The sequence below is a fragment of the Lontra canadensis genome, unplaced genomic scaffold (assembly GCF_010015895.1).
Source record: "Lontra canadensis isolate GAN:19392208 unplaced genomic scaffold, GSC_riverotter_1.0 scaffold61, whole genome shotgun sequence".
Taxonomy (NCBI): Eukaryota; Metazoa; Chordata; class Mammalia; order Carnivora; family Mustelidae; genus Lontra; species Lontra canadensis.
The window spans coordinates 11,626,393-11,652,371 of NW_022631055.1; the positions used below are offsets into that span (position 1 = coordinate 11,626,393).

A 25,979-nucleotide genomic window follows, 5' to 3' on the forward strand; every position below is an offset into this window, starting at 1 on the left:
CAAAAAGCTAAAATGCATTTCTTTGTCATCACATGCCTTTGAAACATGCATAGTATACAGTGCAGGTGTGAAGTCAGTATCAGAATAATTACACATTGTGGACAATTTGCTTTACAATTGATTTTATTTTAATAAACTATAGATGTTGTAACATACTTTCTCCTTAGTGTTTACTAACTTGTGTTTCAGTAATAATGACTGTTGTTGGGGGGTGAATAGCAAAAGCAAAGAGATGCTAGGCAAATATATATTTTTAGCAGTGAATGACTTTTTAATAAAGACAACCTTTTATGGAAGAAAATCATAGTCACTTAAGGTAAAAATCATTGACTGCATCATTCATAGGTTAATTATTGCAGCAAAGAAATTGAACCAGGAGTTTATAAAGAGCTGTTAGCATATCAGTGTAGTTAATTTTATAAAAACAAGACCTCTAACTTTAGTTTTTCATTTTTTAATTTTAAAAAAGCTTTTATTTATTTATTTGACAGATAGCGATCATAAGTAGGCAGAGAGACAGGCAGAGACAGAGAGAGGGGGAAGCAGGCTCCCTGCAGAGCAGAGATCCTGATGTGGGGCTCCATCCAGTGATGCTGGGATCATGACCTGAGCCGAAGGCAGAGTTTTTTTTTTGTTTGTTTTGTTTTTTTTTAAGATTTTTTATTTATTTATTTGACAGACAGAGATCACAAGTAGGCAGAGAGGCAGGCAGAGAGAGAGGAGGAAGCAGGCTCCCCACTAAGCAGGGAGCCCGACGTGGGGCTCGATCCCAGGACTCTGAGATCATGACCTGAGCGGAAGGCAGAGTTTTTAACCCACTGAGCCACCCAGGTGCCCCCGAAGGCAGAGGTTTTAACCCACTGAGCCTCTGCCTTCGGCTCAGGTCATGGTCCCAGGGTCCTGGGATCAAGCCCCACGTCGGGCTCCCTGCTTAGTGGGGAGCCTGCTTCCTCCTCTCTCTCTGCCTGCCTCTCTGCCTACTTGTGATCTCTGTCTGTCAAATAAATAAATAAAATAAAATAAAATAAAATATAGTTAGTTTTGGGAGCACTTGGGTGGCTCAGTTGGTTGTATTGAAGTCTTGATTTTGGCGCCGGTTGTGATCTCAGGATGGTGGGATTAAACCCCGCCTTGCACTCCGGCTCAGCACTGAGTCTGCGTCGGATTCTCCGACACCCCCCGCCCCCCCGCGCCCACTCCTTGCTGGCGGCGTGCACACTCTCGAATAAATAATTTTTTTTTTTTTAAAGATTCTGTTTATTTATTTGACAGATCACAAGTAGGCAGAGAGGCAGGCAGAGACAGAGAGAGGGGGAAGCAGGCTCCCCGCTGAGCAGAGAGCCAATTCAGGACTCGATTCCAGGACCCTGGGACCATGACCTGAGCCGAAGGCAGAGGCTTTAACCCACTGAGCCACCCAGGCGCCCCTCAAATAAATAATTTTTTTTTTTTTTGTTTTTTTTTGTTTATTTGACAGAGATCACAAGCAGGCGGAGAGAGAGAGAGGAGGAAGCAGGCTCCCCGCTGAGTAGAGAGCCCAATGCACGGCTCCATGCCAGAACCCTGGGATCATGACCTGAGCCAGAGGCTTTAACCAACTGAGCCACCCAGGCGCCCCTAAATAATTCTTTAAAAAAAAAAAAAAGTAGTTTCTACAGTGCCTATATGAGAAGTGACCAGGAAATACATTTTATTGCATAGAAGTTTGCTGATTATCTCATAGCAAAGTTCTTTGCTTTTGAAGAAAAATACAACTTAAAATAGAAGTTGCTAATTCCACAGCAGTATGTAGATATTTTTAGATAAAAGAAAATACAGACACACACACACACACAATCTTCCCATTCAAGATAAAGGTTACTTATCAAGAAGGTAACTATTTTAAAGAAAGTAGTGTTAGCAAATGAGCATTTGGGAACTAAACCTTTGGAAAGGTGATGGTTTGTTTTGTGATTTTTTTTCCAAAAGAGTTTATTTATTTGAGTGTGCGCACATGAGCATGAGTGGGGAGAGAGGCAGAGACAGAGCAGAACAAGCAGATGCCCTGCTGAGCCTCGAACCTAATGGGGCTCAACACAACAGGGCTCTGAGATCATGACCTGAGCTGAAGTCAGACGCTTAACTGACTGAGCCACCCAGGCGCCCCTGTCACGTGATCTTTGTTGGAAAAAAAGATCATGTATAGTACCTGTCAAATTTGCATACTTTAAGTACTGGGGAATTTTGGCATGTCTTTTAGGAAAACTTCATGGGCATCAAGATGGTTCACAAGATGGTTCACTGTTTTATAATATTAAAAAATGAAAAACAACTCAAATATTCATTGATAGTGGGATGGATAAAAATTATACATGAACATATAGTGGCATAGAGAACTACAGCTCTGCGTCAATGTGGATGAATCTCAGAAGTATAGTGGTGAGCCAAAAACTCCCAAAATACTAGAGTACAATGTATAATGTAAAAAATAGAAAACTGTGCCTCAAGTGGTTAAAAACTACAAGGGATACTGATGATAAAATTCAGGATAATAAGATGCTTCAGTGGTCTTGATAATGTTATACTTCTTAAATTTTATGATGGGTACATAGGTGTTCATTTTTTTACTTTTTAGCTATATGTATATGTTATGTAATCTCTCATATGTGTGATATTTCATGTTTAAAAAAATTAAATCAGGGGCACCTGGCTGGCTCAGAAGAGTGTTTGACTTTTGATGTTAGAGTTGAGTTTGAACCCCACATTGGGTATGAGATTACTTAAAAATAAATAAGTAAAACTTAATAAAAATAAATCATTAAGGGACAACCCCAATTTTAAAATACCAGTTTGGGACTTAAAAATGGCCAATCTGTGGGGCACCCTGGCTGGCTCATTCAGTTACAGCATGCAATATTTATGTATGTATGTATGTATGTATGTATGTATGTATGTAACAGAGAGAGAGAGAGAGAGAGAGAAAGACACACGCAGCGAGAGAGTGGAACACAAGTAGGGAGAGTGGGAAAGGGAGAACAAGCAGGCTTCCCACCGAGCAGGGAGCCTTGATGTGGAACTAACTCATGGCTCGATGCCAGGACCCTGGGATCATGACCTGAGCCAAAGGCAGCCGCTTAATGATTGAGCCATCCAGATGCCCCACAGCATGCAATTCTTGATCTCAGGGTTTTAAGTTCGAACCTCATATTGAGTGTAGACATTATTTAAAAATAAAATCTTGAGGTGCACTTGGGTGGCTCAGGGTTAAGCTTCTGACTTTTTTTTTTTTTTTAAGATTTTATTTGTTTATTTGACAGAGGTTACATAGTAGGCAGAGAAACAGGCAGAGAGAGAGAAAGAGAGGGGAAGCAGGCTCCCTGCTGAGCAGAGCCCTATGCGATCCCAGGGTTCCATCCCAGAACTCTGAGGTCATGACCTGAGCTGAAGGCAGAGGCTTAACCCACTGAGCCACCCAGACGCCCAAGCATCTGACTCTTGATCTCAGGGTCATGAGTTCAGACCACATGTTCCGGCTCTGCGCTGGTTGTGGAGCATACTTAAATAAATAAAATAAAATCTTTTTTAAAAAATGACCTATTTGCGAAAGAATGTAGTCCCTGATAAAGCCTGTTAGGTGTGCTGGTGACCTGAGCTCAGTCAGATACTAATTTCCTGGACTTTGAATCTTGAGCAAGCAACTTTAGAAAGAACCAGACAGCAGGTAGGAATCCTAGCAGTGAAAGCAGCAGCTGTTCTTGGTGTAACTTCCACAGTATTCAGGAGAGTGTGTGTTGTGGGGGGTACTCATTGGATGGTTTTCCAAAGCTGCCCTTCCAGGTTCCTTTTCATTCTTTTTTTTTTTTTTTTTAATTTAATTTTATTTATTTATTTGACACAGAGAGATCACAAGTAGACAGAGAGGCAGGCAGAGATAGAGTTGGAAGCAGGCTCCCCGCCGAGCAGAGAGCCCGACGTGGGACTCGATCCCACGACCCTGAGATCACGACCTGAGCCGAAGGCAGCGGCTTAACCCACCGAGCCACTTTGGCGCCCCTCCTTTTCATTCTTAATGTTCCCTGTAGTGTTCTACTGAATACCCTTTCTTCCTTCTCTATTTATTCTTCACTTAAAAACAAATTTGGAAATAGGAATTTCTGAACTATTGTTTTAATCTTTGAAATGAGAAATTCTGGTGATTTTCAGCCTATTTGTTGAAATGTAAAACAGTGGCACCTTAATTAGAGCATCAAGGTGATGAAAAGGACAACACTTTTTTTTTTTAATTGACAGATTGAAATGAAAAGTGGTTTGAGGGGGTGCCTGGTTGGCTCAGTTGGTTGAGCATGCAGCTCTTGTTCTTGGGGTTGTGGGTTCAAGTCCCACACTTGGGATAGAGATCACTAAAAAAACAATAACAAAAAACAACAGGGGCCCCTGACTAACTCCCTCAGAAGAGTGTGTGACTCCTGGGGCCCCTGGGTGCCTCAGTCAGTTAAGTGTCTGCATTCAGCTCAGGTCATGATCCTAGGGTCATGGGATCAAGTCCTACATCAGGCTCCCTGCTTGGCGGGGAGTCTGCTTCTCCCTCTGCCTGCTGCTCTCCCTGCTTGTGTGCTCGTGCTCTCTCTCGCGCTCGCGCTCTCTCTCTCTCTCTCTCTCTCTCATAAATAAATAAATAAATAAAATCTTTAAAAAAATAAACGTATTCTATAACATTGCTATTTTGTGTTATATTTGAATGAAAAGTAATTTTATGTATTTTGGAAAACTTTCAGAATTCCTTTTAATATTTATATGTAATATACAGTATATATAACTCATGAAAAATTAGAGATTTGCTATAATTTATAAATATATACATGGTGGTTCATCAGGATTTTACTATATATATATGTGTGTGTATATATATATATATATATATATATATATAGTTAATAATGGTCATAGCTGGAAAAGGTAACTCACAAAGATAACTAGATCCAAATGAAAGTCCGTTGATCTAGATTAGTGTCTCTCAAAATGTGATTTTTTTCAGTTGCCAGCATGCTCTTTTGAAGGTCCCCCATCCAAGATATACTGGGGGAAAAAAATCTTTTTTTTTGGAATCTACATTTTGAGCAAGTAACAACAAACATTTTATGATTTTATTGTTTCAAGTACTGTGCTAAGCACATTACGTCAACTCATTCTTCATTGCAACTCTGTGTGGGTACTATTGTTGTGACCCCCATTTGACAGAGGAGAGAAGGTAAAAGTGGCTAATTAATCCACAGAAGGAATTTGAGCTACAAGTGACTAAGAATCTTACTCAAGGTCACACAGCTAGTATCAGGTCCAGGATTGTAGGTGGGAAACTACCGGGGCATCTGCATGCTTATTTGGAGAACCAGCACTCTAGACCAAGTCATTTGAAATTGGGAAAGCTTTATTCTAAAACAACAGTGACGTCAGGAGGGAGAGGGATGCCTCGTCATACGTTACAGTCCTGTGTGTGGATTGTAAGTCTCTGTCAGCACCGCGTAAAAGTTGTCCTAATGCTACTTTGTGGATTATAAAACCCACCAGCGTGTTAAGTATATTCTGTAGCACATCCCTGAGGTTACATTGTTCTAACAGAATCCAAATAATAGCTTTCAATTTGATATGTGGTAAAGCTTTGATTAAAATCAAATGTTTGAGAATGGAGATTTGATGTTTAAATTAAGTTTTGGGGGCACCTGGGTAGATCAGTGGGTTAAGCCTCTGCCTTCAGCTTGGGTCATGATCTCAGGGTCCTGGGATCGAGCCCCGCAGCGGGCTCTCTGCTTAGCAGGGAGCCTGCTTCTGCCTCTCTCTCTGCCTGCCTCTCTGCCTGCTTGTGATCTCTGTCTGTCAAATAGATAAATAAAATCTAAAAAAAAAAAAAAAAAATTAAGTTTTGGGGTAGTCAGGATCATTGAGGGAAAATATCTTACAAATCCATGCTTTTGGAAATCTTCCTGAAATATACTAAATTACTTCAGTATGTTAGAAAAGATGCCACACCATTCTGAATATTCTCATGGATCAGTCTTCTATATTGAACCCCAGAGTTCTCTTATAAATTGAGTATTTAAGGGACGTCTGGGTGACTCAGTTGGTTAAGCCGCTGTCTTTAGCTCAGGTCATGATCCCTGGGTCCTGGGATCGAGTCCCACATCGAGTCCCTTGCTCAGCGGGGAGTCTGCTTCTCTCTCTGCCTCTGCCTGCTGCTCTGCCTGCTTGTGTTCTCCCTCTCTCTCTCTGACAAATAAATAAGTAAATAAAAGCTTTAAAAAAATAAAAAATAAGTTGAGTATTTAAGAAAACTTAAATCAGGTTGTGTTTCTTAGTTTCCCTTTCCTGGAACAGTGGTTTTCAACTTACTGTACATCTAAGTCACCAGAGAGGCTTTTAAAAAAATACCGATATCTGGGTCTCACCCCTAGAGATTCTGATTTAATTGGCCCGATGATTCTAATGTGGCAGGATTGAGAAACCACTGTTCTAGAATAAGGATGTATGGGGAAATTTTCTTGGTTTCTTTTTTGTTGTTCCAGTAAATTCAGAGAATACTGAAAAACACACTTGAGATAGGAGTTACTAGAGAACAGATGGAATATTATAGATAATTCTCTGACAGATTTCAGCATATAACCCTGGCTGCTTTTTGTTTTCTTTCAGATTCCTTATTAAACATGGGTGCATTTTTGGACAAACCCAAAACTGAGAAACATAATGCTCATGGTGCTGGAAATGGTTTACGTTACGGCCTGAGCAGCATGCAAGGATGGAGAGTGGAAATGGAAGACGCACACACAGCTGTTGTAGGCATTCCTCACGGCTTGGAAGACTGGTCATTTTTTGCAGTTTATGATGGTCATGCTGGATCTCGAGTAGCAAATTACTGCTCAACACATTTATTAGAACATATCACTAATAACGAAGACTTCAGGGCAGCTGCAAAATCAGGATCCGCTCTTGAGCCCTCCGTGGAAAATGTCAAGAATGGCATCAGAACTGGCTTTTTGAAAATCGATGAATACATGCGTAACTTTTCAGACCTCAGAAATGGAATGGACAGAAGCGGTTCAACTGCAGTGGGGGTCCTGATCTCACCCAAGCATATCTACTTTATCAACTGTGGTGATTCACGTGCTGTTCTGTATAGGAATGGACAAGTCTGCTTTTCCACCCAGGATCACAAACCTTGCAATCCAAGGGAGAAGGAGCGAATCCAGAATGCAGGAGGCAGCGTAATGATACAGCGTGTTAATGGTTCATTAGCAGTGTCTCGTGCTTTGGGGGACTATGATTACAAATGTGTTGATGGCAAGGGCCCAACAGAACAACTTGTTTCTCCAGAGCCTGAGGTTTATGAAATTTTAAGAGCAGAAGAGGATGAATTTATCATCTTGGCTTGTGATGGGATCTGGGATGTTATGAGTAATGAGGAGCTCTGTGAATTTGTTAAATCTAGGCTTGAGGTATCTGATGACCTGGAAAATGTGTGCAATTGGGTAGTGGACACTTGTTTACATAAGGTATGTAAGTCTTTTTGTTACAGTTAAAATACCCTGTTAATTTTGAAAAGGCACGGTAAGTAAAATGAACCAAACTTAAATTTTAAAAACTTTTCATTAGGGAAAACCTGTATGTTTTTGAATCATTTTCTTCACTACATATTATTTTTGCAAGGTGGGGGGAGGGGAAGTATCCTCGTTTGCCTCAACCTTCTAGGTTGAAAATTAAGTTTAATAACCTTTTGGCATTTGTTGTCATTTAAGTACTACTTTATGGCTTGTTGCTGTGGCTGAGACATCTATGTAGAATTGTGCCTTTTGATTTAAATTCTCAGTATTGCCAGTAGAGGTCTTATGCCAGATTTTGAAGCAGTTTGATGAACTGTGTTTATGGTACACTTCTGAAGTAAACATACAAAAGATCAAAAGCTATGTATAATATTGGAAGACACACCAGAGACCTAGGCTAAGTCAAGTTTTGTAATTTAGATCTGAGCCTCCTAGCAGCTAAGATGAAAACTGAAGTAGAAGTATGAATTGTGTATTTCTTATCATTTAGTAAAAGAAGTTCTTTCCTAGCAATAAAATAAAAAATGGATTTACATGTGGCTCTGTATAAATGATACATGACATGGTAGAGCATACCTTAACTTTGGTAGAAGATACCAGAGTTCTTTTCATATAGATGTTTTTTTGTCATTACTGATTAAAAACCAAAGAGTAATAAATAAATAAAATCTTAAATAAAAACCAAAGAGTAGTATAAGACATAATGCTGTGATGAATTCCTGTGAATCTGTAACATTTAATTTAGTTTTGTAACGTTCTGTGAATCTTAACTTCATATAGTGATAGGGAAAGCAAATGCAGACTAACATATTCAGCAATTCCCTTGAATGTCTTTAAAATATTTAGTTTCAGGTGGGTTTTTGACAGGGCCTATACAGCAGTCAGTCAAAATTTGAGTTAACTGACCAGTGCCTAGAATATGTGAGTAGTATATGGCTCTGATCGAAAAGATAACTGAGGCAAAACTAACCTTTGGTTATATGAAATAAAGGTTCTGACTTACTTATTCTGTCTAGATTAGAACTGTTCTGTCTCCCCACCATGTTTTAAGTTGCTTTGGAGATACAGACACGGCCAAAAAGTTTCTAATGAAGGATCTCTTGAGTCTGGAAATACCCAGGTTTTGGTGAAGTGTCTACTTCTTTTTTGTAGAATGGGAAGAGACAGCTTCAAATAGAGAAATGGTGTTTCCATTTGGCAGCGTTTTTTCTGAAGGATTTTAAATGATGGTTCCTGTAGCTTTTCTGTTGTTGTTTTGTTCCTTAAGTGTACTATATATGGTTTGTTTTTTTTTTTAACTTAACTGGATAGGTTAAGTATGAAAGTATCGATGGTTGTCAGTGATTGAATAGGCTCTAAAATGTCCTCTCCTTGGACTCTACATGGAGAGATTCTGACCTGCAGCTTTTTTGAGACAAAAGCAAGCAGATGTTTTTTCACCTGCCTAGCAGATGAAGACAGCATTTCCCCTGATTATAAAATAACTATATACTTAACTATTAAAACAATTCCAGGTAATTTTAGAAGTTATAAAGAAACATTCAAAAATCTGCCACTCACTTGAATTAGGCTGTGCTCATTGTGTGGTATATATCTTTCTATTCTTTTTTGCCTGCCCGTGAGTTTGTATATTTGTATAAAAAGGAGATCATTATGCTTGTTATTCTACAGTATGCTTTTTTCCTCACCAGTATGTTGTAGAGAGATCTCCATGTCTGTAGGTATCAGTCTAAATCATTTGTCATGTTGTATGGAATTTTGTTGAAAGAATGTCCTGTAGTTCTGAAGGGAATAGCCAAAATCTATTAGGTCTGTAATTTGGAGTAAAAAAAGAAGTTTGTATTGTGGATAAACTGCCTCTCCCTTCCATTGAAAGGATATTATTAGCTTTCAGGAAATTTGGCTCCACCCTTCTGAATGGGGTTGAACTGATTCTGGTGGTGGATCTTTGCTTGACAGCTTTAATCTGCGATTAAATATTCCTGTTGGTGGTATTAAATATCCTGGATTCCTGGAATCTCGGAAATGATAAATGACAGTAATAGGGACAAAAGGTTGGAGGAACACATGATTCATTCAATTTTAGTGGAAGTTGGCCACTATGGTTTCTTTGAATGAAGCTGCATTCAAATTGAAGTCAGTTGTTACTGTTTAATTAGAGAGAGTGAGAGGTTTGCTGGAGTGTGTGGGGGCAGAGGGACAGGAGGAGACTCAAGCAGATTCCCTGCTGAGCACGGGGTGGGGGAGAGGGGGAGGGCTCCCTCTCACCACCTGAGATCAGGACTTGAGCTGAAATCAGGAGTTGGACGCTTAACCGATGGAGCCACTCAGGCGCCCCAAATTGAAGTCAATTTTGAGAAGCTTAGTTAACTTTTGTGTTGAAACAGAACAGCCCTATGAATATTTTGAATCTTTCTGTGTTACTTTCGGAATTAAATATTAAACTTCTTACCCATTTCTGTTTTTCTAACTCCATCATTTGTCACTTGTTTGTAGTGTAAAACTAACTGACTGTTAGCATTGTTACAAAACAATATGATTAAAATAGGGTATGATTGCTTTGAACTTTGTCTACAAGACTGAATACAAAATTTTAAGATCCATGGAAAGCATTTTAGCTCAGTGCTTGGCGACTGCTCAGGAGGTGCTAGCGACTTCAAACTGAGAGAGAGTAGATCCGATTTTTCAGTAGAAGTTTCCCTGATAATAGATTTAAATGATGTGTCAATATTTTCTAACACTTGTCATGCCCTGATAGTTTATAAGAGGTTTTATATGTTAACTCATGAAATCTGGGGAGATTGTGATAATCGTCATAATCACAATAGCATCAGTAAATTGCTGCTTTCTATGTACAGCCAAATGCTGTTCTAAGCAGTTCACACATGTCTTAATACATTTAATTTTCACAACTATAAAAGGTAGCGTTATTATGGCTAATGATAATCTTTTTCAGGATTGCTGCTTAGCAATATGAAGCAGTAAGTGTTGGATGACTCTAGTGAGGCGTTACTCTCTTGAGATACTTAACTCTAGGAGAAAATAGCCCCTAAGAAAGCAGTTTTCCCATTTCATCGCCAATGCTAGTAGTAGCATTCATGGTATTTACGCTAATTTCAGGTTGCATAAGCCACGTAACTGCTGTTTGCATAGCCTTTCATAACTTATAAATAACACTCATTTGTCCTCCTAGTGACCTGAGATGAATGAAATAAAAATCCGTTTCCAACTTGCAAGTAAGGAAATAAAGTTTTGACATTAAAAGATAGCTGTTAAGTCATATTTTTTTAAAAGATGTATTCTTTTTTTTTTTTTAAGAATATTGAATTTTTTTTTTTTTAAGATTTTATTTATTTCTTTGACACAGAGAGATCACAAGTAGGCAGAGGCAGGCAGAGAGAGAGGGAGAGAGGGAAGCAGGCTCCTGGCTGAGCAGAGAGCCCGATGCGGAACTCGATCCCAGGACCCTGGGATCATGACCTGAGCTGAAGGCAGAGGCTTAACCCACTGATCCACCCAGGCGCCCAGAAGCTTATTTATTTTAAAACATAAGATAGTACCTGATAGTTGGATAAAATTGAGGGGAAATTTTAGCTCACGACCTGAGCTGAAACCAAGAGTCAAGACCTCCACTGTCTTCAATCTTTGCTACGTTGAGTTTTAGGAGGTGGTGGCAGAAGATTTTCAGGGCCTTTGTGTCTTTTTGGCTTATTTTCCAAAGGCAGCACCATTCCAGATTAGTAATACAGCATGGAAAATGTACCCATATGCCCCCCAAAATTGCTTAGCTCTAAACTCAGGAGTTTTTCCATTATAGTTTTCAGAAAACATAATTCTGAATGATGCAAAAGTAGACACAGATAGTATTAGAGTGGAGTGTGGTTGGGTATTTTGAAAAGGAAGGACTGAATGTAAAAGTATAGTCTATAGTGTAGTAATTCTCAAGCTTTCTTGGTCCCATGGTACCCAACTATCTCAATTTTTTTTGCAATTCTACTTAGCCATATTAATACTTAGCCGATACAAATATTATATAGTTAGAGCCAAACTTAAGGAGTCTATATATGTCTTAACAAAATAATACATATACATTGAAAAAATCTTTTATTTCATTCTTTAAGAAACTGTGGTTACAGGGACACCCCTGGGTGGCTCACTTGGTTGAGTGTCTGACTCTTGGTTTCGGTTCAGGTCATGATCTCACAGTGGTGGGATCTGTCGTGGGAGTGGGAGGGAGACAGCATGGGGCTTTGCACTCAGTGGGGAGTCTCCTTGAGATTCTCTTTCTCCTCCTCGCTCTTCCCCTTCTCTACTCCTTGCCACCCCGTACCACTCCCCCTCACCTTCTCTTTCTTTCTCTCTAAAATAAATAAACAAATTTAAAAAAATAAGAAAAGGACTACATACTAATGAGATATGGGTACTGTGTTGGTTACTGCACAGCTTCTCAAATCTTGGAATCGTTGGGCACGCCACCCTCATTTCCTGTATTACGTTGATTTTTTTATGGGACTTGCTTTTTTTTTTTTTTTTAAGATTTTATTTATTTGACAGAGATCACGAGTAGGCAGAGAAGCAGGCAGAGAGAGAGAAGGAGAAGCAGGCTCCCCGCTGAGCAGAAAGCCCAATGTGGGGCTCAGTCCCAGGACCCTGGGATCATGACCCTAGCTGAAGGCAGAGGCTTTAACCCACTGAGCCACCCAGGCGCCCCTGGGACTTGCTTTTTATCATAGCAACTCTCAAAACCCTGGCTTTGGAAAGATAGGATGTCATTGAGAGGAATATAGTGTTATCAGATGTTAACACTGTGAACTACTACACACTGGTTTGCAGGGTGTCTGTAGACATGGAATACCAATCTGTTTTCCCTCGTTTTTAATATTTCTTTGGGTACACTGTAGCACCCTGGGTTTTGTTTTGTTTTTTTTTTTAAAGATTGATTTATTTTCGAGTGAGAGATGGTGGCGGAGGGGCAGAGGGAGAAGGACAGAGAATCTTAAGGAGGCGCTGGGCTGAGTGCAGAGCTTGGGAGCAGTGGTTGGGTTTGAGCTGAACCCGAGTCAGTTGCTCAGCTGTCTGGCCACGCAGGCACCCCTGAAAATTGTCTTTATGTAGAAATAGAAGAAACATCATTGGAATCACACATAGCTGAGGTGTAAATGTAAATTATTTACTTTATCTTTTGATATTTAAACTTCCTGAAACTGTATTTCAGTTAATTTCCCAATTGATAAGATATAACTTTTATAACATAAGAACCTAATGGAAATTGTGTGTGTGTGTGTGTGTAATTTTAATATCTATGGTATAAAGCTTTTGCCTGATCTGAACTTACATGGTCAATCATGATTCCTGTAAAATGTATTGACCTTTTTGGGGGGGCAGAGATGCTATTTGGAACCATAGTGTTTGTGTGGATATCTGTATGTATTCATACATCCAGTGCATATTTTCCAATATGAAGTCATTGTGAAAGTCTTGGTGGATTTCATTAAAGAATAAAATTAGTTTGGGCCAGTCCTGATTTTTTTGGAAATCCTGATTTTTTTTTTTTTTTTCAGTTATGGAGAATCTGGTTTTATATACTCGTGATATTTTTTCCCACTCTCTGGAAAGAGTTATTCTTTTTGAAGCCTTCTTAAGGCCTGACCTCCACTGTCTTCAAGCTTTGCTACATTGAATTTTAGGAGGTGGTGGCAAGAGTTTTTCAAGGCCTTTGCGTCCATGTGGGTTCCAAAAAGGTGGCAAGTCTGAACCAGACCATGCCTGCCTAGATTCTGGCCATAATGATTGAAAAGACTAGAAATGGGTATGATCTTGGCTTTTTTCACTTGGGTTGGCAAACTGCACCATCAAAGTTGCCTACCACCTCCATTGACTTAGTATTTTTAGGGGGGTTGGGTTGAAAAAATCAGTGTTGTAAGTTACTGTTCTAAGAAACTCAGTTAAAGTAATATGTATACCTACAGGAAAAGGTACAAGAAATTTTAGAATTTATTTCTCATAATCTCATGGTAATAATGCTACTTTTTACAATATAGATGATTTGTCTATGGTAGTATGATTACCAGGGCAACAGTAAAATTTGTCCCTAAGTTAGCAGTTTTGGTTCCCCTCTGCAGACTGATACGATTTGTGACTTCTTTCTTGGGGTGCCTCGGTGGCTCTGTTGGTTAAGCGTCTGCCTTTGGCTCAGATCATGATCCTGGGATCGAGCCCTGAGCCCCACGTTGGGCTCCCCAGCTCAGCGGGTAGTCTACTTTTCCCTTTTCCTCTGCCTCTCTCCCTGCTCATGCTCTCCCTCTGTATCTCTCTGTATCAGATATATAGATGAAAAAAGAAAATCTTTAAAAAACAAAAACAAAATCTAGTGTCTGTTCTCTGAAAGTTATTATATCTGACTACAGTATCTCAGCCATCCAGTTACCTTCCATTGTTTGCTGCTTTATCCTCAGAACAGTTTACAGTCTGTTTTCTTCTCTGCTTGTAATTGTTCAGTATAGTGTTTTGGGTATCCTAATGATCAGTAATTTTCAGCTATGTCAAAGTCAATAGAATTTTGTTAGCATTGCTCTGGTGCAGATTAATTAGCTAGGTGAAAATGTGCACACTTGTTTGGGAGCATGTTTCTGGGCAGAAGCCACTCTGGGAATATGCAGTTTGAGTGGGAAACAGAGTTTAGAAGATGTAGTACATATGAAGATACCTTCATTTCTTAGGTTGTGGAGTACTGGTGGGTAAGAATAGGTTCACAGAATTAAAAGTCATAAAGTAATTATAGATCTGTCCTTATCTAGAGATCTTATTTCTTCAGGGAATACTTCAGATAGTTCTTTGGAATGGAAATGATTGTGTTGAGTGTGTACCTTCTGGTCATTTAAATAAACTATAATTGCTTAATGTAATTAACTGTTTTGAATTAAATAGTAGAAAGTTGCTGGACTATGGAAATACAATTCTTTCTTTCTTTTTTCTTTAAAATACAGGGAAGTCGAGATAACATGAGTATTGTACTAGTTTGCTTTTCAAATGCTCCCAAGGTCTCAGATGAAGCAGTGAGAAAAGATTCAGAGCTGGATAAGCACTTGGAATCACGGGTTGAAGGTAAGTAAGAAAGGTGATCTCCCCCCTCCCCCTCCCGTTTTAGAAGGAAAGGAAAAGTATTCTCCCTTGTTTATCAAATAGTTCTTTTAGGGTTAGGAAAAAGTATTTCAACACAAGGCTTTAAAAAATAAGCATCTGTCTGCCTGAGATTTACTATCACATCTTGGACCAATGTGTGGGAATTTTTTGTCAGGGAGAAGACAAATATGTCTATTATACCATCAAAGAGAAACATCTGAAAATAGTCTGTTAAAGCTTGCCATTTTATTTCTCCTTTTGCTGATTATGCTTTTAGGAGTGAAGAGTCCAGTGAAATTTGCCTTGGGGCTTATGATGAACATCGAGTGCTGTAATTCCACTAACACTTAATTCCTCCCAAGTTAATCATAGGAATTCATTATACCATATGTTCTTATCTTACTGATAAGAGTCAGCATTTGATGTCATGAAAGAGTATTGGTTTTACATTGACCCTTGACCAGCATCAGGGATGGGGGTGCAAACACACCCACTATTTCTGCCTTCCTCTCCCACTCGCCCCTCAGTTGGAAATGTATATACGTTTTCAATCCCCCCGAACTTAATTACAATAGTCTACTGTTGACTGAAAGTCTTAAACAGTCAATTAACACATATTTTGTATGTTCTATATATGATGTGCTGTATTTTTTTTTTTTAAGATTTTATTTATTTATTTGACAGAGAGATCACAAGTAGGCAGAGAGGCAGGCAGATAGAGAAGGGGAAACAGGCTCCCTGCCAAGCAGAGAGCCCCATGCAGGGCTCAATCCCAGGACCCTGAGATCATGACCTGAGCCGAAGGCAGAGGCTTAACCCACTGAGCCACCCAAGCGCCCCATGATGTGCTGTATTTTTACAATAAAGTAAGCCAGACAGTAGGGGCGCCTGGGTGGCTCAGTTGGTTGAGCAATCTGCCTTTGGCTCGGGTCATGATCCCAGAGTCCCAGGATCAAGCCCTGTGTTGCCCCATGTTGAGACCCATGTTGCCCCATGTTGGGCTTCCTGATCAGCAGGGAGTCTGCTGCTGCTTCTCCCTCTGCCCCCCCCACCCCGCTTGTGCTCTATCTCTCTCAAATGAATAAATAAAATTTTTTAAAAAGAAAGAAAGCCAGAGAAAAGTAAATGTTATTAAGAAAATCATGAAGAGAAAATATATTTACAAAAAAAACTCACATATAAGTGGACTCACACAGTTGAAACCTGAGTCATTGAAGAATCAACTGTACTTGTTTTTTTAACTTTCTATTTTGCAGTAATTTTAAGCTTGAAGAAGAGTTGAAATAATATAGAGAGCTCCCATATACAATGTAGAACCTTTTACCTAGATTCCCCATTTGTTTACCTTACAACTCATTTGACTCCTCTCTCCACTTTCAATAACATACACACTCATTCCTTTTCTCTCTCTTTGGCTGTAGCAATGTCTGCAGACATATTTGGTGTCCTGAGAGGGTGTCACTAGCCTGATAGAGGCCAGGGATGTTTCTTATTAGTATTTTGGAGTACACAGAACAGCCTCCACCTGCCGCCCCCAAAAGTCACTAGTCCAGAATGAGTGCCAAAGCTGAGAAATCCTGTACTCTAGAGATACAAGTATAAGGCTGAAAAATGACAGTCATGCCTCAAGAAGCTTGCAGTCTGTGATACAGTGAACATCTGCAGTGGAAAGTGGAAAGATGTATGTAGCACTAGTACACAACTTCAGGCTTGGGTTGGAGAAGAATTTGAGAAAGCAACGTGTGAAGTTGAAACCTGAAGGATGAATATACAACATGGGTTGGTTGGAATGCGTAAAAAGTGTTTCAAGTCAAAGGAAGAGCACATGTGAAGATCTAGAAGTAGGTGAAGGCTTCTGTTAGACCCTTTGGAGATAGGGGAGTTGGGCAGAGTCGAATGGGAGTGGTGAGGGAGGTTATGGTGACGGTGAGGGCCTCGTGAGGCATAGTGGCAGCTGAGGACACTGCTTTTATGTTGTCTTAAGTTGGCATTCTCTGATTTTTGTGGAGTTTATGTCTTAATAATCATGCTCTGAAGGTGTATTTTCCATAAATTGTAAATACAGATAGAGTGTGTAAATGTTTTGTTCTAAGCCTTAGCGAGTTCTGTGATTATTTTCCTTTTTTATTTTATTTATTTATTTTAATTTTTATTTATTTTTTATAAGATTTTATTTATTTGACAGAGAGAAACACAGTGAGAGAGGGAACACAAGCAGGGAGAGTGGGAGAGGGAGAAGCCGGCTTCCTGCTGATCAGGGAGCTAGATGCGGGGCTCATTCCCAGGACCCTGGGATCATGACCCGAGCTGAAGGCAGACGCCCAACGACTGAGCCACCCAGATGCCCAATTTTTTTTTTAAACGATATTATTTATGAGAGAGAGAAAGCAAGCAGAGGGGGTGAGGGAGAGGGAGAGGCAGAAGCAGGGAGCCTGATGTGGGGTTCAGTCCTGGAACTCTGAGATCATGACCAGAGCTGAAGGCAGATGCTCAATGAACTGAGCCACCCAGATGCCCCACCTTTTTAATTTTAAATTGTTGTGGAACATAACTACTTCAGGATCAAAGTGAAATAAGACAGTGTTTCACTTCCATGTGGAATTTAAAAAACAAAGCAGAAATAGACTTATTGGTGTGAGGAGAACAAACCAATGGTTGCCAAAGGAAGGATAGGTGAACTAGGTGAGGAGAAATAGGAGGTACAAACTTGAGTTATCAAAGAGGTCATAGGGCTGAAAAGTCCAGGATCGGCAATACAGTCAGTAATACTGTAGTAACATCTTATGGTGACTACACTTAAACTGTAAAGAACATTTTGTCGTGTGTATGATTATTGAATCACTGTGTTGTATACCTGGAACTAATACTATGTATCAACTAATTTTCAATTAAATATGAATAACCTTATGAAACAATTCCTGATTTTTCTCCTCCATATAGTCATTACTCATCTGTCACTTTTTTTGGTAATTACAGTATTAATAACTTTTTAACTTTTGTATTATTCTTTTTTTTTTTTTTTTTAAAGATTTTATTTATTTATTTAACAGACAGAGATCACAAATAGGCAGAGAGGCAGGCAGAGAGAGAGGAGGAAGCAGGCTACCCGCTGAGCAGAGAGCCCGATGTGGGGCTCGATCCCAGGACCCCGGGATCATGACCCGAGCTGAAGGCAGAGGCCTCAACCCACTGAGCCACCCAGGCGCCCCAACTTTTGTATTAATTCTTGTATAAAATTAGGTCAGAGTGTTTTTCCATGTAGCTGTCCTGTGTTCACAAGGATCACTTTTAGTGACGACAAACCATTTCACTTAGTGGCTATACCAAAAATTTCTTAACTCTTCCCGTGTTGTTGAACATTTCATTTCTTCCAGTTTTTGCTTTTATGTATGCAGATAACTTTTTTTTTAAGATTTTTTTTTTAATTTGACAGAGATCACAAGTAGGCAGAGAGGCAGGTGGGGTGGGGTGGGGGGGAGGGGGTTGGGAAGCAGGCTCCCTGCTGAGCAGAGAGCCTGATGCGGAGCTCCATCCCGACCCTGGGATCATGACCTGAGCCACCCAGGCGCCCCTGCAGATAACTTTTTATATTACTTTTATTCCTTGTGTGATAGTAAGGTAATGTTTGCTTTTTTTACATTTTAAAACTGATACTAGAGAAACTAATAATACACTATATATTAACTAACTTGAGCTTAAATTAAAAAATAAATAAATAAAATTGATAACTACCGAATAGTTGCCCTGTCTCTGAATCTTTTTTTTTTTTTTAAAGATTTTATTTATTTATTTGTCAGAGAGAGAGAGAGCGAGCGAGCATAGGCAGACAGAGTGGTAGGCAGAGGCAGAGGGAGAAGCAGGCTCCCCACAGAACAAGGATCCCGATGTGGGACTCGATCCCAGGACTCTGGGATCATGACCTGAGCCGAAGGCAGCTGCTTAACCAACTGAGCCACCCAGGCGTCCCCCTGTCTCTGAATCTTGAGTAAACACATTAATTGAGGAATTCTTTTTAAAAACCTGCAGAAATTATGGAGAAGTCTGGTGAGGAAGGAATGCCTGATCTTGCCCATGTCATGCGCATCTTGTCTGCAGAAAATATCCCAAATTTGCCTCCTGGGGGAGGTCTCGCTGGCAAGTAAGTAGAACAAAAAGAACTAATTTTGAGTTCCTTTATAATTAGTAATTAAGTAATTTTAGAGAAGAAGTATATCAATTATCAAAAGATGAGATGAGTTGATGGTTCTTATAGTAGAGAAGAACTTTAAAATTTCATCCAAAGGGATTTTTTTTTTGAAGGGAATAATTTATTATGTGATTTAAAGGTGAAGGCCCTTCTTTCCTTTATAAATGAGAACAAATGGCTTGTGCTGAATCAAATTCTAAGTGAAATGTAGAAACTATGTTCTTGGCAAACATTTAGCATGACAGTTAATTTTTGAGGATAAAGTATTTTAAATACTCAGAAGCTTGGTAATTGTATGTAATTTAATAAAACTAATGCATAATTTATTTCAGGCGCAATGTTATTGAAGCTGTTTATAGTAGGCTGAATCCACATCGAGAAAGTGATGGGGTAAGTTTTATTTCTTAAGCACTTAAAATAATTTTATGATGTGAATACTAGTTATAATACATTCACATAATGAAATCTATAGCTATTAGTATGTTTCATGTTAAGGAGTCAGTTTAAGGAACTGTCTAGAAATGGCGGTAGAGATACAGTTCTGTTTTGTAGTTAAGTTTGTTGTCACTTAATGGGCATCAAGTACCTTTTTGTTGGGCTGTACTTACTTTCCCCCTGTACGTCTGCCTTTCCTTCTGCTTCTCCCTTAAATCTTAATTTTGAGGTGAAGAACATGCTTTTGAACATCTCCTTTTCTCCTTCAGCAGCCTGCTACCATCACTAGCACTTAATGATAGAGAAATGGGCTATTAAAGACCTTTCAGTGCCCACTCTGTGCTCAGTCGAATACCTGAGGGTAATTTCTTTCTTAACCTTAACGTTGCCACTTGTAGGTATTTTGTCTTGAACTGAGATAACCATTTTTTGTTGTAACCTGCTGTGCTTCCTCAGAGCAAAACTCTATCCCTTTACCTTCCTTGGAAATACCAGTGAGCTATCAGCTGCACCTCTTTTTTTTTTTTCTTAGTACTTCTACCAGGAGACAAAACAGTGCCTTCTTTTTTTAATTTTTAATTTCCCTACATTTCAGGGTCAGTAATTCAAATAAGTATTTCCTTATAGGGTTTTGAAGGTTTTGGACATCTATAAATGAATAACTTAATTTTTAACATACATGTTTGAAAGATTGAAGGGAGCCAAAGTTAGTAATTAAACTCACTGAGAAGAAATAGACTCAATCTCCAAATCTCCAGCTCCTTGGGGGCAGGTCTTAAGAGAGACATCAACCACTGGTAGAAATGAGGTATCCTCTCAGTTGAGCCATTTTGCAAGTTGCACAGCAATATCCTAGCATTTCTTTATTCTCAGCAATAAAAGTATGCTTGCAAAAAAAGAAAAAATTTGCAATTTATACGTTTCAGTGAGTAGAATAAAAGTAATACTGTATATTGCTAATAGGAGGCTTTATGTCTTAGTCTCGAGCAGTGGTTCTGAGTCTTTCTTTTGTGTCCGGTCCCTCAAAGTATTAAGACTTGTACCTAAAGCTGTGAAAATTCATTTAAAAGTAAAGATAAGTCATGTGTTACATTTAGAGAGAACCCTAAATCAGGCAAACAAGGACAAATTGTTGACACAATTGAAAAGCCCATGGTAGTTGGCTGGTGTGGAGTGAAGGGAGACTGATCCTAGGTTCCACACAGCATCCAGAATCATGGTTAGAAGAAAAAAGCCCTCAGATGGTAGTTATTGATCATTACTAACCATTACCATTTAAGTGCCCATGTTTCCTCATGTGCTTGGAAATATAATCCTGGTGTGTAATCCTGAAAAATTCTCATTATGCCTTGCCAAATCTCTTCAAGGTCCCTTAAGAAAGTTGACTGCTCTTACTCCAGATACAATTTTAAAAATTATTTCACACCCCTAAATTAATGTTTAGGTTAATGTTTTAAACTTTTTAAAAAATATAAAAATATTATACACAGTAGCTCTCTAAACAGTGAATAAATAAACAACAGAGTCATGAAACAGAAGAGGAATGCTCAGGATAAAAATGCTGGCCTTGGATAGGATTATTACATGATTCTGTTAGTTAAGGAGATGCATACTTACTACCTTTCTATACAAGCTTTCTGGTAACCTCAGCAGATCAAACACAGACAGGCTGCCACATGTTGTGAATTGACGTAGGGACGAGATCCTGTAGAAGAGCATCAGGCATGGTCCCATCCCTACCATCAGTGCATCTTGCCATGGAGGGATAAACACACAAGTTAGAAAGAAATAATAAAAGACAGGATGTGATTAATTGCCTTGTGAATTGCACAGTGATTGCTGGGAAGGTCCAAGTTTCAGAGAAAAGAGATGGGAAGAATTATCAGAGTGACAGAAATGAAATGAGGAGGATGATAGCTCAAGTGGATGGGAGAGGCAGGAACAAAGTAGGAGTTATCTTTAAAGAAAGGACCTCATTTTGTCTGGAGCAGGGAGAGAACTGCTATGGCGAGAAATAAGAATTTAGGATGCAGGAAGTATTTTTGGAGAGATTGGAGAGGCCTTTTGAACTTTACATTTGATAGTGAGGAGCCACTGTATGTTTGGAGCAGAAGGATAGTAGACTCAGAGGAGTATCTGTGGTGTTTTAATCTGTTAGAAACATGTGCAGTGTTAGATTAAAGAGACGCTGGCAGTCAACTAGTGAAATAATTGCCAAGATCAAACTTCCCAATTTACTGCACAAACTTATTGCAGCTCATACTACTATGTGGGGAAATACTATTTTAGCCTTTCAGAATAATCACAACCTTAGAAAAAATTTGAATTCCCGTAGTAGAAGCAGAAATATACTAAATGTGCACTAGTAGAAATGTACTCTAAAACACAAAGAAGCAGAAAAAAATGAAGTAATTATAGGTATTTAATTGAATTCTTAGCTTTTATCTTGTGCTTCTATGACAGTGCATTAGGCTCGAATGTGTTCTGAACATGTTTCTCGGCTTAGATCAGTGCCGTGTTGTGGAAGACGTGACCAGGAAGTGCAGTGGCAGAGCTGACAGTTGGAGATTTTTTAAATAACAAAAATAAAATTTTTGTACAGTTTTTAAAAAAAAGAAAAAAGAATGCTAGAGTTAATCCAAGATGTATTTAGATTCCTAAAATGTCTGCTTTATGTCAGAGATAGAATTATCCTGCTGTGAATGCCTGTAGGTGATACCATTAGATAAAGGGATTCATTTACTTTTCTTACATTGAAAGAAAATCTTTTGGATAACGTATTTCAAAAAGCCAAGTGGAATATAAGCCAAAATTTGTTTTTATAATGTGCCTTTTTAAAAAAAATTATTTATTTATTTATTTTATTTTAGAGAGAAAGAGCGAGCGTGCATGCAGGATTGGGGGGGGTCGAAGGAAGAGGGAAAGAGAGAGAATCCCAGGCAGCCTCAATGCTCAGCATGGTACCCCACACGCGGCTCGATCCCACAACCCTGGGATTATGACCTGAGATAAGAACAAGATGCTTAACCAGCTGAGCCACCCAGGTGCCCCTATAAGTCAGAAACTAACACATCCAAAGTATAATTCAGAAAGCTCACTATTTAGGGGAGTCTTCTGAAGTTGTTTACCAACCACATTTGTTTTTTCAGCCTTTTGGAGTACGTTCAGACTTCTTAATGCAGGCAATATTGACATTTTCCCAACTGTTAAAATCTTTGGAAAAAGAGTCTAGCTAGGATACTTAGGTGGTTTGTGAATCCCCAGAAAGGTTTTGAAAATGTGTTTGTGGACGTACGCAGTTTTTAACACAAAGTATAGTATGTGTGTGGTTTTCATCAGTTCCTCCCAAGGAGTCTGTGACGCCAAGAGAATAATCACCTACAGGACCAGAAAAAATAAAACTGCATTTTGCTCTAAGATGTTCTTACATTTCGCAAGGCTCTGAGGTCACAGCCCTTTACTTCTAAAGTGCCAGGTTGGGAGCACTTAGCTGGTTTTGTCGGTAGAGCATGCAGCTCTTGATCTAGGGGTTGTGAGTTCAAGCCCCATGTTAGGTGTAAAGAGTACGAAACCAAACCAAACCAACCCACCCCCGCCAAAAACCCACCCAAAACTGTTTCACTGATTTAGATTCTGATCTTTAAAAATATACTGCTAATCAGGTAGCCATATATGTTGCTGATTTCAAGGGTAAAGGGGGACTCATAGTTACCAGCTGTTGGATTATAAAGTCATAGGTGATGTCCTCAACACCCTCATTTTTATAGGTAGGACTAAGAGTCAGTGAGAGGAAGTCGTTTGCGTAGGTTGCAAAGCTAAACAAATTGTACAACCAGAATTTTAATCTAAGTCAGGGGAACTCCAAAAACTGTTCTCTTTACACCTTTCTAATATTGCCTAAGTTATTTAGAGATTACATGTATGTCTATACCCCACCTCTCTATCTGCGAAATGTCATTTCCTATTCTTTCGTGAATCTCTTTAATAGTGTTAAGATATTCTGGTTTTGATGAGGAGTATTTCATAAAGTTTTTGAAACTAAGCAGTCAAGTCCAGTTTTTTTTAATCAGTTGTTTTTCATTTAGATAATACACATTTTTATCTTAATCCAAAATCTTTTTAAGGCATTTGGATTTTTAAGAAGGGAGGAAAGAGAGGACAAAAGCCATAGAGAGTCTCCGTATTCCCTTTTCACATTAAGTTTTATATACAGTCTTTTTATTTCGTTAATTTCAAATAGATCAGTTACAAACATAGCTACTTTTACATTTTTCTGTTACAGTTTCAGGACTATGTGAATACTAGGTTTTTTTGGTAAACTGTTTCTTTTTCACTTGTCAGAGCTTCTCCATTTTTATGGAGACAATCAATACTGTTTGAAAATATACTAAACTTTAGTCTATTTTTAGGGATGGTATAGCCTACCACTTCTCTTAGCTATGTGGTCTTGACCCGCTAAATGACTTTTTAAAATTATTTCAAATTCACTAAATGTTATGTGAACCTAGCAAATAACAGCTAATTAGATTCTTCCTTGGTCACTGTTAATTGTATCTCATGAACACATTATTTGAGGATTTTCAGCTCTAAAAATTACTTTAAGCTAACAAGCAGAAGATAGGATGCCACAAAAAACACTGTAAATATTTATATTAGCATTCTTTACGAGTTTCTCCATTGTTAATTATTTGAAGCGTTTTGCTTATGGCAACTGCATTAAAACATGCTGCATGTAAATATTAGCTAAATTTATCTTTTAAATGTTCTTAATTTATTTTCCCCTTCTGTTTGCTGTCTGATTGATCTCTATTCCTATGTATTATTTGGGATAAAGCAGTATTTTCATGAGAGATTTGATTCTTTTAAACTGACAGTGACACCTTGAAAATTGAAACAGAGGGAAAAGTTTCATATACTCATCTCCATAATTGCCTTCAGTTTATTTTGCAGAATAGTTTGTTTTTTTTTTTTTAAAGATTTTATTTATTTATTTGACAGAGAGAGATCACAAATAGACACAGAGGCAGGCAGAGAGAGAGAGAGAGGGAAGCAGGCTCCCTGCTGAGCAGAGAGCCCGATTCGGGACTCGATCCCAGGAACCTGAGATCATGACCTGAGCAGAAGGCAGCGGCTTAACACACTGAGCCACCCAGGCGCCCTGCAGAATAGTTTTAACGATCCAATCTAATATGACTTTTTTGTCTTTTAGTTTCATTAGTCTTTATCAAGGAAATACATTGTAGATTTGAATATGAAATAATTTGTGGTCCACTTCAATAATTTTAAGCACTATTTCTTTAGTAAGTGTCTGTTTATGTGGGGCGCTTACTATGTTACTTACCATAATGTATTCAGAAGAACATTCAGAGGGATATTAATGTTAATTACACCAGTACAGAAATTGGAGCTGTGTCACTCACTACTAGCATTGTCACCCTGACAACTTAAATCTCTCTGAGCCTATAAATTTCTTCACTTACAAAAATTAGGGTTGTGGTACCTATTATGTAGGATACCTGTGAGGATTAAATGAGATCATGTCCACCAAGTTCTAAGCACAAACATTAATTTTCCTTCCCTAAGGGGGTAGGGAGGATACAGAAAGGAATGTGAAGTTCTGTTTATCTTAAAGAGTTTACAGTCTAATTGGAAAGACTTATGAACAGTAGCAAGGTGGAATTAATTGCTGTAATAGATGTGTAAACATGATGTGGCGTATACAGGAGTTCAGGTGAAAACAAAAAATGCAGCTGAACAGTGGTTCCTTTTTTGATACTAATGAAAATCCATAAGAGAGCAGTAGAACAGTATTTTGAAGAGTCAAGTGAAATGGCTAGGGAGGAGGTCTCACCCATCCATCTTTTACCCATCACAATAGGGAAATGTAATTTGCTTTGAGATAAAATGACTTTTAAATGTGGTCATGAGGTTAAGTTCTTTTCAGTTCAGTGGCTCTGTGATGCCAGCCATTGTAAATTTATCCCAGTTTGATTTACAGGTTTGGTTTTAATTAAAAGTTTGTTGTTTTTTTTTTTAAAGCAACTACTCCTCCCCAACTATCACTACTACAAAATTCACAGAAGCATAGATGCTTACTGTAATAATAAGTGTCAGAGAGTGAGTGGCGCTTTATCTTTAGAAGCCACCAAAATTGAAATACAACCAAATCACAACCTTTTTATCAATAAGTTCAAGTAAGTAGAACCTGTATTGGAGGTTCTACTATCAGGCTTTAAAAAACTCACTCCAACCCAATGCATCTGAGTATAGAATGATAGAACTTTTAGTACCTATATGATTTTTTTAAAGGTTTTATTCATTTATTTATTTCGGAGAGAGAGGGAGAAAGAGTGTGAGCAGGGGGAGGAGGAGAGGGAGAGGGACAAGCAGATTCCCCATTTAGCAAAGAACCCCATTATGGGGCTCGATCTCATGACCCTAAGATCATGACCTGAGCCCAGATCAAGAGCCAGATGCTTGACAGACTGAGCAGCCCAGGTGCCCCATTTTGTATCTGTTTAATCTTCTAAGCTCCACAGGCAATCCTGGTATTAAATGAGGGTTGATAATCACTTCAGAATTGTTTCAGTGTCCTTAGAAGTATTTTTTAATAAAAAGGGAGTTGTCGGTTTGAGTTTTTTGGGGGCAGGATGTGAGGTGGAGGAGTC

General features: G+C 38.8%; 1 protein-coding gene across 4 annotated transcripts in view; it reads left to right on the forward strand.

The window, feature by feature from the left end:
- The window catches only part of PPM1B (protein phosphatase, Mg2+/Mn2+ dependent 1B), an 88,884-nt gene that overhangs the window by 46,593 nt on the left and 16,312 nt on the right, over positions 1 to 25,979 (forward strand). For 3 of the 4 annotated variants that reach the window (XM_032877966.1, XM_032877967.1, XM_032877968.1), the window contains exons 2-5: positions 6,661 to 7,520; positions 14,555 to 14,672; positions 18,717 to 18,828; positions 19,209 to 19,266. In XM_032877966.1, the coding sequence (XP_032733857.1) occupies positions 6,675 to 7,520; positions 14,555 to 14,672; positions 18,717 to 18,828; positions 19,209 to 19,266 (1,134 nt within the window). In that variant the 5' untranslated portion in view covers positions 6,661 to 6,674. Of the gene's footprint in view, positions 1 to 6,660; positions 7,521 to 10,761; positions 10,805 to 14,554; positions 14,673 to 18,716; positions 18,829 to 19,208; positions 19,267 to 25,979 lie in introns of those variants that run through there. The other variant, XM_032877969.1, reaches the window with a different exon arrangement.